The sequence below is a fragment of the Centropristis striata genome, chromosome 11, assembly GCF_030273125.1.
Source record: "Centropristis striata isolate RG_2023a ecotype Rhode Island chromosome 11, C.striata_1.0, whole genome shotgun sequence".
In the NCBI taxonomy this organism is placed as follows: Eukaryota; Metazoa; Chordata; class Actinopteri; order Perciformes; family Serranidae; genus Centropristis; species Centropristis striata.
Genome location: NC_081527.1, coordinates 14,068,015 through 14,083,832, shown reverse-complemented (window position 1 = coordinate 14,083,832; position 15,818 = coordinate 14,068,015). Strand labels below are relative to the sequence as shown.

At 41.0% G+C, this 15,818-nt stretch overlaps 1 protein-coding gene across 1 annotated transcript in view; it reads right to left on the bottom strand.

The window, feature by feature from the left end:
- The window catches only part of LOC131979807 (protein unc-13 homolog A-like), a 39,415-nt gene that overhangs the window by 20,741 nt on the left and 2,856 nt on the right, over window positions 1-15,818 (bottom strand). The window contains exons 2-13 of the mRNA XM_059343849.1: window positions 13,339-13,368; window positions 12,339-12,438; window positions 10,225-10,342; window positions 9,944-10,067; window positions 9,237-9,307; window positions 8,887-8,941; window positions 8,420-8,449; window positions 6,882-7,095; window positions 3,399-4,508; window positions 3,146-3,248; window positions 1,099-1,142; window positions 400-478 (exon numbers count right to left, since the gene is read on the bottom strand). Coding sequence (XP_059199832.1) covers window positions 400-478; window positions 1,099-1,142; window positions 3,146-3,248; window positions 3,399-4,508; window positions 6,882-7,095; window positions 8,420-8,449; window positions 8,887-8,941; window positions 9,237-9,307; window positions 9,944-10,067; window positions 10,225-10,342; window positions 12,339-12,438; window positions 13,339-13,368 — 2,078 coding nt within the window. The remainder of the gene's footprint in view (window positions 1-399; window positions 479-1,098; window positions 1,143-3,145; window positions 3,249-3,398; window positions 4,509-6,881; window positions 7,096-8,419; window positions 8,450-8,886; window positions 8,942-9,236; window positions 9,308-9,943; window positions 10,068-10,224; window positions 10,343-12,338; window positions 12,439-13,338; window positions 13,369-15,818) is intronic.

Below are 15,818 nucleotides of genomic sequence, written 5' to 3'. Positions count from 1 at the left end.
TCTAACAACGAGCTGTATAAGCATTTATGATGCATTGTGTGTGTATGTGTGAGCCACTATGCATCTGACAGGTATGCCCTGACCTCTAGAAGAGACCAGTGTTTCTACATTGATTAATTACTGTAATTACATTAACACCACAGATATGCAAGCATTTAATTTATCAACAGATCGAGCATATGACACAGCTGTGAAAGGGGCAAGAGTCAAAAATTAACATGAAGAGCCTTTATGAATATATTCTCAGACACACAATATGGATTTTTCTCAGCCGATCACCAATAATTACCTGCTTCTCTCAGGGCCAAAAAGATTACCAATAGGAAAACCAATAATTTCACAGTTTAATATTAATATTTGTGTACATTATCTCTGTGTGTGCCCATGTTTTTTTCTCACCAGATCTCTGACAAGAGGGATGGCTTTCCTCTTACGAAGGTCAGGCATGCTGTCGATACTGTAGAGTGCACCTCCCATTCTGAATAAGAAAAGTAAGAACCATTATACATTCACATAAATATGTTCATTAATATTTCCAGTAGATAAAACAATTTTGTCGTCTTAATGTCTTACTGTGAAATCATGTTTTGTTACTGTGGGGCAGATGTAATTGCCTCTATCATTGTTTGTAATGCAGCTCCAGTCAAGGGCTTTACTGGAGAGTTTAATTACGCACACTGCCTTGTCTCAAGTAGCAGGAATGGCACTCCACACACCTGAGTATAATTGCTGGGTTTCTATTTGGCTAACTTAGCACTTCTTCAGTATGCAGCCTCAGTTCCACTCTGAGGTCTGCCTCATCTACAAATGACCTGCCAGCTCAGTCAGGGCAGCCCACCGCCGTTCAATACTCACTGGCCAAATGCCACGAGCTGAATGAGCCTGTGGATCAGAATGAAATGAAACAGAGGATTCCCGGACTAAAGAAGGGCATTTTCAATCTAAAGCGGTGGTGGCACTGATCTGATCTGAGGACAATTCTAATTGAGTTTAATTTATGGAGTTATTGCATTAGCTTGACTAATACATTGTGTGATTTATAATGCATTCCATGTAAGAGAAGGTATATCACTTGAGGAAATGACAGCAGACACTCACCCCCCTTTACCGAACCATAGAGAGTTGGAGGTCTCTCCTCGAGCCTGAGAGAGACAAAGAAGGAATGTCAGAAGAAGAAACAAGCAGACTTAAACAGCAATAGTTTAGTTATCTCATTATGAAACTGTTTTTATTGAATTCTTCATAATTTAAATCCCATCTCATTTGTGTGTTATTGCATCATCAGGCAGGGTCTGTAAAAACTCTTCTATATAGAACCGTTGCTCAAGAATCTCTGAGATGATTCACACAATTTGTACAAGTGGGAATTAAAGGTGAAAAAATCTGCTAAGACACGTGATTCATAGGCATAATTAGGAACAAAAAGGAAGCCAGTTATTTAATAAATGTCACCCTTATTCATGTCATTAGGGAATACATTAACTGGTTTGGAACTTTGCAAAAAACACTTTGCTGACATTTTTTTAAATCAGATATATCTTCAGAGAATCTGACGCAGTGGGACCTATAAACAGACTGGATGACAGCTCTCGTAAGATACAACAGTAAAAGATCAAATTGTTGTAAAGATGAGTGATCATAGTAAAGGTGCCTGTTTACACACAGTGAGGAGACCAACAAGACATCTGTTGCACACGTTTCCTTCTCTCCCCCAAGCATCCAATAAGGTTGTACCTACCTGTCAGCATGCTCCAATGATGGCCAAGCAAAGTGCATGCGAGTGTCACTATGGCAATGACATGAAACTGGAAAGAAAACAAAGTGGGTTCGGCACAAACAAACAAACAAAAAAAGACAAACCAAAGGAAGCCAAATGTACAAAAACGCAACGTGACACACATCAACATAAACATCAAAGCAAGTGATTAATTATCGGCAAAACTGAATTCAAACGTAATGAATAGCAACAGAATATGTGAATAAAATATGCAAGTGAAAACTGATCAAGCAAAACTTAATGTGTACAAATTACCCTTGTGCCTCACCAAGGATGTTTTTGGATTTTACTTTTTTGATGCAAATGACATTCATTTAGCCTTTTCCTATTTTTCGAATTAATGTAGCCCCTATAATAAGTCAATAATAAACTGTGTAGCCAAAATAAACTCAGACCCTTAAAGACAAAAATGTCCCCACTGAAACCTTCAAAAACTCAATTTTTTGATCCCACAGCCATTAAAGTATAAAATCAGACATTCTATTATATTAGGCTTCAATCTAGAGTACTGGCTTCAAAACTGTAGTTTTCACTATTTTCACCTGTTTGCCTTATGGGGCAATACATGCTGTTTTCCTGGTTTCTACTAAAGTCATAATATTATGAAGCACTGCAGTCTTTGATACAATGCATCAAAATCAGTGATGTTGCTTATCACTGACGTATCCGAGACTGTGAAAAAGTGAAAGTTTTTCCACTTTCGGTGAAAGTGGAAAATAATATTAATATACAGCATTTTATATCAGTTTTAGAAGGGAGACATTTTTGTCCTCTAAGGTAACAAGTGAGAGTTTTTTTAATGTGACAGTGAAACATTTTTCCCCATAACAGCAATGTCATTTTGTAAACAGAACTTGGTTTCAAAGTTTAACTCAGTGAAAATGGAAAATAAAATGAACATGTAATTTCATGGCAGTTTTCTGACAGAGACATTTTTTGTCCCCCAAGGACAACATAGAAACTTTTTTTTAAAGTGAGGCACAAGGGTTAAATCAAGCAGTTTTGTCAATAAGTGTTTTTTTGTGTACCCAAACTAAATAAAAAGTTTGCTGTCTGTCAAGGCATCAGCAGCAATCATTGACTATGATTCACATTAAGCCTGCTTTCTGGTATTGAGCAAAAAAACACTATTTAAATAGAACTCAAGAACTTACTCTATGTACCCTGTCTTTGCACATAAATAATGCACTGCACATTCATATTTCAAAGACTTGGTAGACACTCTTGAAGTCTCTTGAAGTCTCTTGAACTCGGTTATATCTTTTAAATTACAGGCAGGGACTAAAGCAGGCCCTGCAGCTCTGAGATTTGGAATGGACTGTTGTGGAGGACTGGATCAGAGTTTGGCCTTCAAACCAGTGACCTTACCTCCCGAAGCTGTTCTAAGACTTTGTTGTAGAGCCTTAGCCAGTTCTCTTTGGCTCTGACTGCTGGATCCACTGGCTCTTTGGGCTCCTCTACAACTGGAGGACTAAAAGAAAAAACAAAAGTCTATTATTTTTTACCAAGAATTTCTACAGCTGATACATGTCTACTATTGGAAGTAAATGTGTAGTTTATCTTCTAATCTATATGGGTTGTGTAGTTCATTGATCTGATTCCTTTGAACCTTCACTCCTACCTCTCAGGCGGCATCTCATCTTCCTCTACTGGCGTCGGCGGTCTGCTCTCTTCAAAATACTCCTCTTTCTCCTCCATGGGGAGCATCTCATCTTGCTGAGCAGGGGGCGTCCTGGCCTCCTTTTCCAACATATTTTCCTCCTCTAGCCGTAAGTCTTCCTCCAGCTGGAGATCCTGGTCCTCGGGGGCAATTGGCTGTGTGGTGGTGGCAGGACCGTTGAGATGGGATTGAGGCTGCCCAGAGGACGGGGGCTGTTGGGAAGAAGGGCCCATGGCGGTGGAGGGCGGCTGGGAGGCTGTGTTAGTCATAGTGGCTGGGTGGGATGGAGGGACATTGTTGGCTGCAGCAGATTGCTGTTGCTGAGATACAGCCGAGGCTGGAGGGTGAGACTGGGCAGGCTGTGCGGTGGGAACAGAAGACAGGAAAGTAGAGGCTAAGCCTGTGACTGCAGCCGTTAGAGGTTTGGCCATTGAAAAGAAGGAAGTGGCAGACGGGGCTGGCTGTGGCTGAGGCTGAGGCTGTGACTGGGGCTGGGGCTGTTTAGGTAGTTGAGCTGTTGGTTGACCAGAGGGGGGCTGTGCTGATGGAGCCACGCCAGGAGGATGAGATTGGTTAGATGTTTGGTTGGGAGGTTGTGTGGGGGGCTGCTGTTGGTGTAAAGACGGCTGTTTCTCAAGAGGAGGTCTGGAGCCGGGAACATCCAGAGTTGGCGGTGCTGTTGAAGTTGGGGTGGGGGTAAATGGAGGCTCCATATCCTCACTGAGGGTCCCATCCAGGTTGTACAAATCCTCATCATCATACATCATCTCCTCGTCCTCATAGAGGCCCTCTTCCTCTCCCTCATACAGTCCTCCGTCATCCTCCTCATACAAAGCTGCCTCCTCTCCTCCGTCTTTGCTGTAGCCGCCCTCATCGCTGTATGCCCCCTGGGTCTCATCAGGGTCCCAGTCTGGAGAGCCTTTACTGTAACTAACCGAGGAGTGGCAGGAGTGGTAAGAATCGTTTTCATCATAAGGGTCCCTCTCTCCATACTCGCCGCCATAGTCCTCCTCACTCAGCTGACTACTGCACCGACTCAGCTCTGCAGATGATGCATAGCTCCCCGAGGGACTGAAGGGAGGAGAAGAGAAAACAGAAACAGAGTTAACATGCCCAGGAGAGGATGATTTTCAAAGTATTTATGGGGGATAAAATGTTATCATAAATATAAATAAACTTTCTTTCAGGTAATATTGCATGTATATATGTAGACATAAAATAAATGATTTATTCTCGTGCAAAAAGGCTTACAGAGCACTCAATGTCGTGTACACTTTGTACTCTACCGGACAGCCCTACTAAAAACCTTTTCTACATGTCTTGGGGTGGCCAGGAATAATGCTGATGGCTAATCGATGAAAAGCACTGGGGATACAAGAGTACCAGACAAGCAGCAAGAAATAGAGCAGAACAGAAAGGTGAGAGGCCTCCAGAAAGCTGACAAAAGAAAAAGAACAAGCATCCAGAAATACAACAAACAGGGAAAAAGTATTTATACTCCTTGATGAATGGGGCTATTAAAAACAGAATAGAGGCACAGCAAGGAAGGAGAATGGATGGTGGGAGGGAGAGATAGTGAAGACAGGAAGGGAGTTGTGTGAGCAAAGAGACAAAATAGAAGGAGAGAGCGCAGGAAGGGAGTGAGTGGAGAGAGCTGAGAGGAAAGAGAATGAAGAAGAATGGGCGGGGTGCGGGGAGGTTGCCCTGTCCAATACACTCACACAAGCAGCTAATCTTATGTGCAGTATTGACCATTAGATTGCCAGTTGAATAATTCATAAAGCAAGAGGTGAAGGCATGCATAGTTTCATCCACAGTCAGTGAGAAATACGTCAGTACAAGCTGAGAAATTAAACTTTTTGTAAACAAGTCTGAAAGAGAAATAGCGTTTGGTCTGTATGACCCAAAGAAGGACTGACACACACACACACACACACACACACACACACACACACACACACAGTGTGGTTAGCGCTCACGCCTCCGGCTTCCTCCCACAGTCCAAAAACATGCACTTAGGTTTAATTGGTAACTCTGAATTGCCCGTAGGTGTGAATGAGAGTGTGATTGTCTGTCATCTATATTTCAGCCCTGCAATTGTCTGGCCACCTGTCCAGGGTGTACCCTGCCTCTCGCCCAATGTCAGCTGGGATCGACTTCAGTGACCCGCGACCCGAATGCGGATAAGCGATTAATCATTCACTAATGATATAGTGAAGCATTTTTTCTCTGGGGGCATTTTGACATGTCACCGTAGAAAAGCACCGGTGTAAATGAATAAAATGAATGATGACTTAATTCCATTTAGCTGCTTCTTGAGTGTTAGTGTCTATTGTTGACAATGGCTCACTGCCACACTGTCATGACATTGAATCAAACAGTTATTGTTAATGCTTTTAGTCACACATGTGCTTTGTGTATGTCGAGTCAAAATGTCTGCTGTGAAAAAGGCCAGTTGTTCAGCCTAACCTCACCATTAATACTGATAATCAAAGCCAGGTACATTTCCTCCAAACATAAACTAGTCGTCACTGTTACACTTAGTGCTACAACAATTTACTCTTTAGTCAATTGACAGAAAGTGATTTAAAGCTTCACAGCAGCCACTCTGTGGCAACAAGTGACAGATACAGCAAAATGGTAGCATAGATAGAGAAGGGTAAAAAGTGTTTTGATTTTAGGGGAAAGACCAGGGATGCCATCCCATGGTGCTGTCCATGGTGCTGAAGTAGTAGACAGATTTGTAATTGCAACCTATCCTGTCTTTCTGTCAATTTCATCTGAGAGCTATAATATTATAGGTTGAGAACACTATTTTATTTTGTATGGACAAATGTTTACCTTGGTGTGGGGTTTCCCCTTACAGTTCTGCTGTTACCATTACTTATTTAGGAAGGTACAGCCCTAGGTCTTTGTAACAAGTTTTCAAGTTATGTTACAAACTACTCATGAGTGTTGTGTGTACATTTTCAATAGCCTGGTGTCACACTCAGTTTCCCTGTGTAATATGTCTTATTTTAGTGTATTATAGAGCTTAAGTGTCAGGGATCATTCGCTCATTTGGATGTTTCTCTGTGAGGAAACGAATAACAAAGAGTAAAGATAACCTCAAGCTGCGGGGGACTAAGAGTCATCCATGGGGATTTCGCTAGTTGCAGGTGATCAAAACAAACCAGGTCTTTCCAAGTTGTAAGTGTTTTGAGTTTGGATGTGTTTCATTTCATTGTTTATAAATGTAAGTTTTTATTTGTAAAAGGAAGAGTGTGTTAAGTTCCATGTATTGAGCCATTTAATAATCAAAAATGCCTAACGTACAGTTCTTCCAGCTAAAACGCGATACGCGAAACTATACAATTTATAAATTTATCCTGAAAAACTAAAAAGTGACTTGACAATGAAGTTAATCTTTACATCAATGTGTATGAAACGGCAGCAGGCACACACCTGACGGTCCTCTGATGTTGGTAGTCGAGGTCGTGGCTGTTGCCAGAGCGCGGGTAAGAGAAGCTTCTGGAGCTGCGGTGCTGGTGGCTGATGGGATACTGGTGGACGGAGGCGTTGGGCTGGGACGTGCTGTAGTAGGGAGGGGGGATGCTGTTACTGGTTTCACTGCGATAGTCACTGTCCCTGTCGTCCACAGCACTGTCTGGGTCTTCATCTGCACAGAGGCACATGCAGGAGATAAAATCATCAGCTTTTCTGATCGTGTCCTCACAGAGTGCAGTGATAGGAGAAAAGAAGAGAAAGAGAAAGAACATCATGAAAGCAATGATCCCAATCGACAACTTGTAATGTGGGAAAGAGATAAGAGGCTCTAATCAGCACTGAACCAATCTTTTAGTATTATGGTAATTACAGATAATATAGATTAAATGGCAGCATTCAACTGCTGAACCCCTATCAGGCCCATATAGGTCATTTGGAGTGCATCCATACATGAAGCACATGATGAATATCATCTGTGGCTTCCTTCTCATTCTCATCATCATAATTGAACATAAATCCATTCCTGTTCACTGAGGAGATGCTTTATTTTTCTGTGGTGTCCATAGATCAGAGATTAACATCCTGGGGGGAAGTGATGAGGAACTTTAACAGTGCTGAATCAGTCAAAAGCGAAACCAGCATCTATTAATCATTCATCATTATCCATCATCTCCTCTTGCACTCGGACGAAGGCGACTGCTACACCGCTTACACCTTCATCGTCATCTTTCTAGGCCTGTAAACAATAATTAAAAGCATCGAACTTTGTTTCTCACTCCAACCATGTCCCCACATCTCTCTCTCTCTCACTTTCACTTAATCAGCTCACCATCTATCATAACCCCCCTGCTCTTTCGTTTTTCCTGTGTGAACAGAGATGAGATGAGTCTCTGTAGTTGTGTGGGTGAGTCTGACAGACACTTATATAAGACCATCTGCTAATCACAGCAAGAGAGAAAAGGATAGGCGAGGAGATTGAGAAATGGAGATAGACAGGTTTTTTTGCATATACGTATATCTATGTACCTCAGGTTTCCATGTGCAGTCAGGACAGTGCAGTCCATAATGACATATTTTTCATTCTTTTGGCTTTGCTCTGCAGAACATTGGATTTAATATAACACAATGACTGATGTGAAAGGGTCTGTTCACCCAAATCACTCTGGATAATCCACATACCTAGTTGTTTCTCATCTGAACTACTTTTTACCAAAGAATTAGTCCTTATAAAAGCTGTTGTCTGTGCGCATTATCTGCAATAACAAGGACACCATTTCTGGGGAAAAAATGTTGCTGTTCATTTTTCTAAATTCCCTCTTTGTAATGTTGTGAGCACCATGGATATCATTTTATTTTGCTTCATAAACTTCTTGCTTTTTTGACCGTACCGTATCATTTAAAATCTTGTGTGGTAGAATACAGAACCAAATCGATACAAAATATGTGCTTCTCAAGACACTTATGGACTGTGCTGTATCTGTGATGTATACACTTACTTTGTTGTTCTCCCCACAGACTCCAGTTACCTGCAATGGAACAAGAGGTTGTCAGTATTGATTATGAATTGTGCTGGTGTCCAAACAAACATATATTCATGCAATTAACGCTTCAAAGTTCCCAGATGGAGCTGCTGAATGGAAAGAGAGCACAGAGGGATTGCTGCTGAGCCTCCAAGTCTTTCCACCTGCACTAGACAGCTGGCTCAGCAGGCTCAGCAGGCTCAGCAGACACGGCAGCAGCAGCATCCTGGAGGAGCTCGCCTCCAGACATCTGATACCGCTATCGATCCTTTACAGTGCAGCGATCCTTTCCCCTCTAACACACAACAACCCATGTGTGGTTACACGCATAATGCACATGCTGAGTTTAAGCAATCTAATTACATCTCAACAGCTAAACACATAATTCTCTTGTTCAGCAGAAACAAATGACTGGTTTGTACAAACAGTGATCGGTCACTTACAGCACTGGGTTCCTGGTACACGTAGAGGGCGTTCCTGCTCCTCCTGGTAAGAATACTGGAGGCAGACAAATGATAAACTTACATTATGAAACTGGTAGGTGACAGAGAAATTCTTTGTCTATATGCAGGAAATAGATTAAAATGTATATGTGAGACAGAGCTGCCCCGACTATTTAAAAAATCATAATCTCCATTAATTTGGTGAAAAAATAATTACTCAAATGAATAGGAAATTAATTCTATATATTTTAAACTATGCATGTGACATAGTTATTCCCCCAATTAATCATGTTGGCATGTTCCATGTGAGGGTATTCTGGGGTTTTAAAACAAATATGGTGACAGCTTACATCTTGGTCCCTCATGGCATTAAGCTGCTCCAGTTTTTTAGCCCAGTATCGTGCTTCATCCTCAGGGATATCTGAAAACAAATAAAAAAAAAAAACTCAGCTGGCAAAAAAAAAACAACCCAAATGGAGCTCCACCTGCGTAAGCTATTAAAATAGTTGTTCAGTCACAAAACTTTTTGACTAAAAACAGTTTTGTTCTTACAAACTCCACCCAAATGATGTCAAAGTAAGCTAAAAACATTTGCAACTATTATTTGACCCAGATACTACTTGGCCTGCTAAGAACACAGTGACATTGAAAACTGGCCTTTTACAGCCCTGAAGCCTATAAATAGGTCAGGTCCACTAACTGAGGAGTCAGGTGTACAATATCGACAAGAGGAAGAGGAAACAGTCATAAAATGACACCTAATCAATGTAAAGAGGAGCACAGCTTGATCACTGAGAAGGAAAGGACACAAACACTCTCCCTGACACACACACAGTCTTGAATACATATCACCAAAAAATGGGTCAGATAATTAATCAGTCAGGGATTATTGGTGTTCATATATCATCAGTTTGCTGTGACGCTATACAGACAGACATCATTTATTCTAGTCATTTTCTCCTTCCCTCTGGGGTTGATGATTTCCTATATTTTCATATTCTCATCTTCTCCCACCTATTGACAGTTTCTGACTTTTATATGAATATTGATTTCTCACCGAGAGGCAGTTCAAAGCGTGTGTCGAGCAGCACCAGGTGGAGAGTGGGCTCTTTGGTGCCACAGATCTCATTATCAGTCATGATGACCTGAGAGTCCAGTGTGAGCCACTCACCAGGGCCTTCCTGCATACAGAAAGACACATAGACAACATGCTGCAAAAAACGGATGAGCATGATGAATATATGTCTAACCAGTAACTGAAAGAGTCTTTTGAGTGCAGCTCAGTACAGAGTGTTCAACTGAAGTATTTCTTAGTGGTGCTGGTGGTTAGCGGCAAACCTCATTTGACTGTCGGATGCTACGGAGGGGAATCCACACAGTGCCAACCATCGTGTCCCAGATTAACCCTTTGTTCCACACCTCTACAGTCAGACCCAGGTCCAAGCGGTTGATTTCGCTGGAAAGGAGGTGAACAAGAAGTTAAAAGTCAAGAGAGTAAGTAATGAAAATACATGTAAACACAGCCGTAGAAAGTAAGTACTTTTACTTAATTTCTAGGTATGTAAATACAAGGTAAATACAAGGTAACTGCCTATTTCCATTTTATGCTATCTAATAATTCCACTCTAAACTATATTTTAGAAGGACATATTGCACTTTTTACTCCATTACATTTATTTGACAGCTGCAGTTACTTTTCAGATCAATCTTACATTAAAAAAAGTTATAAATGAAAAAAATACAGCACATTATTAAAGACTAAAAATAAATGGTTGCTTGAGGTAAAATATCCAATATTTCAATATAAATTAGAGAAAAGTCCAAAAAGTTTCTTTCTTGAAACCTGCGGATCAAACTACTGATCTGTATATAAAGTAGTTCAAACTATCTTTACATCGAACAGCTACAACAGGATGTCAATTACAAGTTGTATTAGATGGTATTTTTTCCTGAATAATGAGTAATTATAGCATAAAAAAAGTTATGTTTTCCTTTCACTCTGTTCCAAAACAAATACATACGGATCAAGGTCTTTACGACTCGACAACAGAAACGAACATGTTTCTCCACATGTGCTGCCAAAAGCAACACAAAATGAAAGTTCCTTGTAGTTGCTTTACGTATATTTTGCTGACAAACCTTTTACTTAAGTAAGAGTTTGAACAAAGGACTCTAACATGTAACAGAGTATTTTCACATTGTTGCATTGGTTCTTTTACTTGAGTAAAGAGTACTATTTTTACTTCTGTTTAATGCTAAACACACACGAGCACTCATACACACACAAGATGCACAGTAATTACTTGTGGGCTTCGCTGTGACAAATATAAGACACATCTCTGTGGGAGCAAGCCTGAGAGAATCTAACATAAAACATTTACAAGACAGCAGGAAGCAGGACAGAAAGAAAAGAGAGAGAAAGAGAGAGAGAGAGAGAGAGAGAGGGAGAGCGGGGGATGAATAGGGGGAGGGAGGAGAAGAGTGTGATGAAGGCAGTGGAGGAGGTGATTGTATCGCATGCCTGGAGGGAGAGAGTGGGAACTTTAATTAAGAAATAGGGGGACTGGATTTCCTGTCTCAGTGGTGACTCCTTTTAGGAAACGTGCCTGTTTGATTCATAGCAGTGACTGAGGGGGTAGAGTCATTTAAAGGCAGTTTGAAGGAGGGATGAGGATCTCTCTGCAGCCCAAACATTACATAACACAGCTTCACTGATGCAACCCCAGTACAATGCTCAACGCCTCCGAAAATCATACAAATGCACAGGACTCCGCAGCCTGCCTGCCGCATCCCACATGCTAAACCCTTCGCCCATATGCTGCTACTCTGTCAGTACCACACTGGGTTTTCTCTGCATGCCAGATACTCTGCGTTGCATAATGTTTTATTGATTGGAACAAGCAATCATTCTAATATTTATTGAAACACAAGCTGAAACAAACTCATTTAAAAGTGGAAAATGCTGCTAATGATGCCTTGAGATCAGAAATAGGAGGAGAGGGAAGAGGGAATATGTGGGGAAAAGTAAGGTTGAAATGGAAAGAGGAGGAGGAGGGGCTGAGTAGATGAAGATCAAGGAGCTGTGTTTAGAAGAAGTGACAGAGGAGAGGAAGGAGGGGCTGGGAGGGAGCCAAGGTTGAGAACGAGTATGAGAGGGGCAAAAGTGTCGAGGGAGAGCAGATGAAAAAGAGGATGAGACGGTTGTTGGAGGCGGAGGTGCGGATGTGGAGAGTAAGAGCTACGTGAAACAATGCAGGGATGAAGGGCACTTGGGATGGAGGAGTGAAAAAGGTTGATAGAAGCAAGAGATAAAAAAAAAACATAAAAGCACTCAAGCAGCTGAAGTGGAGAGTAGATGAGAGGATGGAAAGGGGAAGCAGAGGAAAGAGCGAGGGAGGGGGAGGAACAGAAGGAGAAGAGAGAGTTTTGTCTGAAGATAAAGAGGGACTCACAACATGAAGTCTTGCTCCCAGCTGGGCAAGTTGCCCCTGACAGCAATGGTTGTGCTCTTCACATTTTGCACCTTTAGAGTCACATAAGTGTTGAACTTTTCTGTTTAGAAGAGAGGGATGAAGAAAGAGATGTGTTACAATGAGACACCCCTGTATTAGAAAACATAATATAGTCCCTGTGAGATATAGATCTTAAATAATTAAGCTGGGGTAGTTTTCTGGGTACATTTATGAGTACATCTCTGGTAAACACAAGATTTAAAGCTGTGCTTTAGCATGATTCTTTGAAGGAAAACTTTATTCTACATAGCTGTTGAGGAAATCAGCTATTCAATTAGACGAATATAATTTTTTTAGCATGGTTATGAAGATGCCATATATTGTTGGTCGCCTTAGACCTTCTTTAGTCGAGGGCAGCCCTACAATTCTTTTATAATTACCATCCTGTTTTCTTTGCAAACTTCTGGTCTGTAAAGCCCTTTGAGATGACAGGCTGTGAGTTGAGGCTCTAGCTAGCTACATGTTTATGAATAAAACATGTCTCAAATGTGTCAGTATTGGCCAAATATTTCAGCTCGTTTTGCCTTATGCCAACTGTAGCTACCAGGTTGCCTTGACTCTCTTTTTCCTGTCTTCATTTTTTATGTTACTTTGCAGTTGCTGCCATGCCGGAAAAGTAACTTTTTCCTGCAGGATTTTCCACCAGGGAATCAGACTTTCCCCAATAGGAACTCCCTCTCGAAAATGGACTTTGATTGGCCAAAGTCTCTTTATTTATGCCTGAAGACAGAGCTATGGAATTGCAGAAGTCTAGTTTTGAATTACCATATGCTGAAAGATTATTATGGATTTTTTGCCCAGTGACACCAACAACAAAAAAAAACTGCCTGCTCCAGCTTTAATGGTTGCAGCATGTAAAATGTCCTAAGTCTGCTTAAAGATTTATGTCACATAACAGCGAGTCTCTGCCTCGTTCTATTTCCAGGATGCCAGGTCTTACCTTGGGGTCCATCCAGCTTGGCTTTCTTCACTGTGGACACACAGAGAGGGACAAAGTCACACACAGGAACACCATCTGCTTTCACTTCTGAACGCTCCTGCATCCTCTTTACACAGATATCAGACAACAAGAGGATGCTTGTGATAAATTAAAACACAGTCTGTGAATTATGCTACATTACACTCGTGGAAATTACTGTAAAAATGCTACAAATTTTAAGACATCACCATTAACAGACAGCGGGTTGGCAGTGCATATTCACTTACAACATGAGCGTTGACGCAGAGAACTGAAATTGCAACTATGCAGATTTGGACTAAGTGCGCTGCCTTTTTGCCATAAGGTCCAGACCTATTGGCAATGAGTGTGGTGATGAAACATAGAAACACACAGCGCAGGAAAACATGCCTCATCAGTACAGATGGTACATTACATGCAAATAAAAATAACTACATAACAAAGATTAAACAGATGATAAAAATAGGTATATTATGCTCATAAAATAACGTGATTTTAATAGAAGAAATCCCAGTTGTAATAGTAATAGAAGTGGTGTGGGTTTAAAATTGAACACATCAACTTGCAAGAGCCCAATCATGCATATTAACTCTGGGAATGTCTTTATTGTAAATGCATTCAACGGGAAAATTCCCACCTTTATCAAGTACAATGTATCAGAGGATTTTACAGAGTACAGTTAAATCCCAAGCTCTCTCTCTGCAGCACCTTTTTACCAGCTTTGACGTAACTCACACATACATTTTTAATGCTCTACCACTCACTGCTCCTCACCCCACACACACACACACACACACGATATACCACCATACCACACTGCAGGTGTGTACACATCACACACACAGGTTTGCAATAATAAGATGCAAAGCTCAGTATGCTATGTAAGCGAACCAGCACCTTTATCGCCCCTTGAGAAACGCGGCGTGAAGACCAATTCACGACTTATCACACACCACTCTCCACAGACTATCCACACCAGAACTGGTCGCCATAGTAACCACCACAAAATGAAAAGTTGATGAAAAATTGCCCTGAGTCAGCAAGGCACTTTCCTTGTTTCTATTTCTACTTTTACTTTGTATTTGTTTAATGAAACATACAAAGTCGAGCTAAATCCGCAGCTTAAGTGCCCTGCTGTTACATCAGCAGGCACAGACGCACACAAACACACACTCAACTGCAGTGACTCACTCACACCTGCAGCAGTGAAAAATATTTAACTCTGCTTCTATTCATACCTCACCAACCTTAATGTCAACTCAACATGGACAACACACATAAACACACATGTAACCTTTGCTTCTTTACTTTACCCACACCTGGAAGTACTTTTATATTTTTGCCAATTCAAGTGGAACCTGGTCTTTACTTCTAGAGCAGTGTAAAGTCACTATCATGCATTGCCTCTGTGTGAGTATACAATATTTGACTCTTTTTTTAAAACTGTGAAAACTTGAATAACTCCATAGTCAGCCAGGGAGTTTTTTCAATGTCAATTTGGTGCAAATGTACCTTTTATTGGATATTATCCCATTCTTATAGTAGACAATGCTATGATCACACAGACACTGTATATTGCTCTAATGGCATCAACCAAAAGCCTTAGAAAGCTGTGAATCTCTTGGTTCAGGAACAATTTAAAGCTTGTTTCAAGCAACGGTTATTTAATGTTTTGTAGAACATGTCTATAACATCAATGCTATGCTAGTCTTCTCTAGCACTTGATCACCATCCATTTGAACATCCAAAAAGACATAATCAAATACATTGAATGAATGAAGACCAGAAACGAACCATGCTATGCTTTCAGCAGTCCTTTACAGTGTTCAGGAAGACCACATTAGAGTCTGCTTTGTGCTGTGTTTTAGTGTCAACACTAAAACACAGCACAAAGTAAATATATCAGTACATGAGGAGGATCAATAAAAAAGGAATTGGATTTTCGACAGTGGAAAGCTGAAGCTTAATAATAGCACACAATCATAAATCTCTCTGACAAGGTGAGTTACTATGACAAATGCCCACAAGCCCCACAAACAATATTTTCTTCACAATTGCATGTATCTAGGCAGACAGGACGACCCCAACATAAACATACAAATACTGTACATGTCACCGCCTATAAGTCATAAACACATGCGTCTGTGGAGGGCTGTAACATTGGATCAATTAGCTGAAATGTAGGTTATGGGTAAGGAGCCTAGAATCGGAGAACGAGGTCAAAGCTATAACTATCTGTCACCATCTGATTACATGTCTAAAAGGATATAATAAATCATAGCGTGTTTGTTTTTTATTCTTTAATCAGAGGATGCACAGCACAATCTGCGAGACTCAACAGTAAATTTTGTGCAACCCCATCTTTTTTGGGCAGAGAATTCATTCAGGAAGTACCTCTGACACAGCAAACTCTGACTTATGGGAACTAAGCCGATTGCCAAGAAAGCAGAGACTCATCGGGG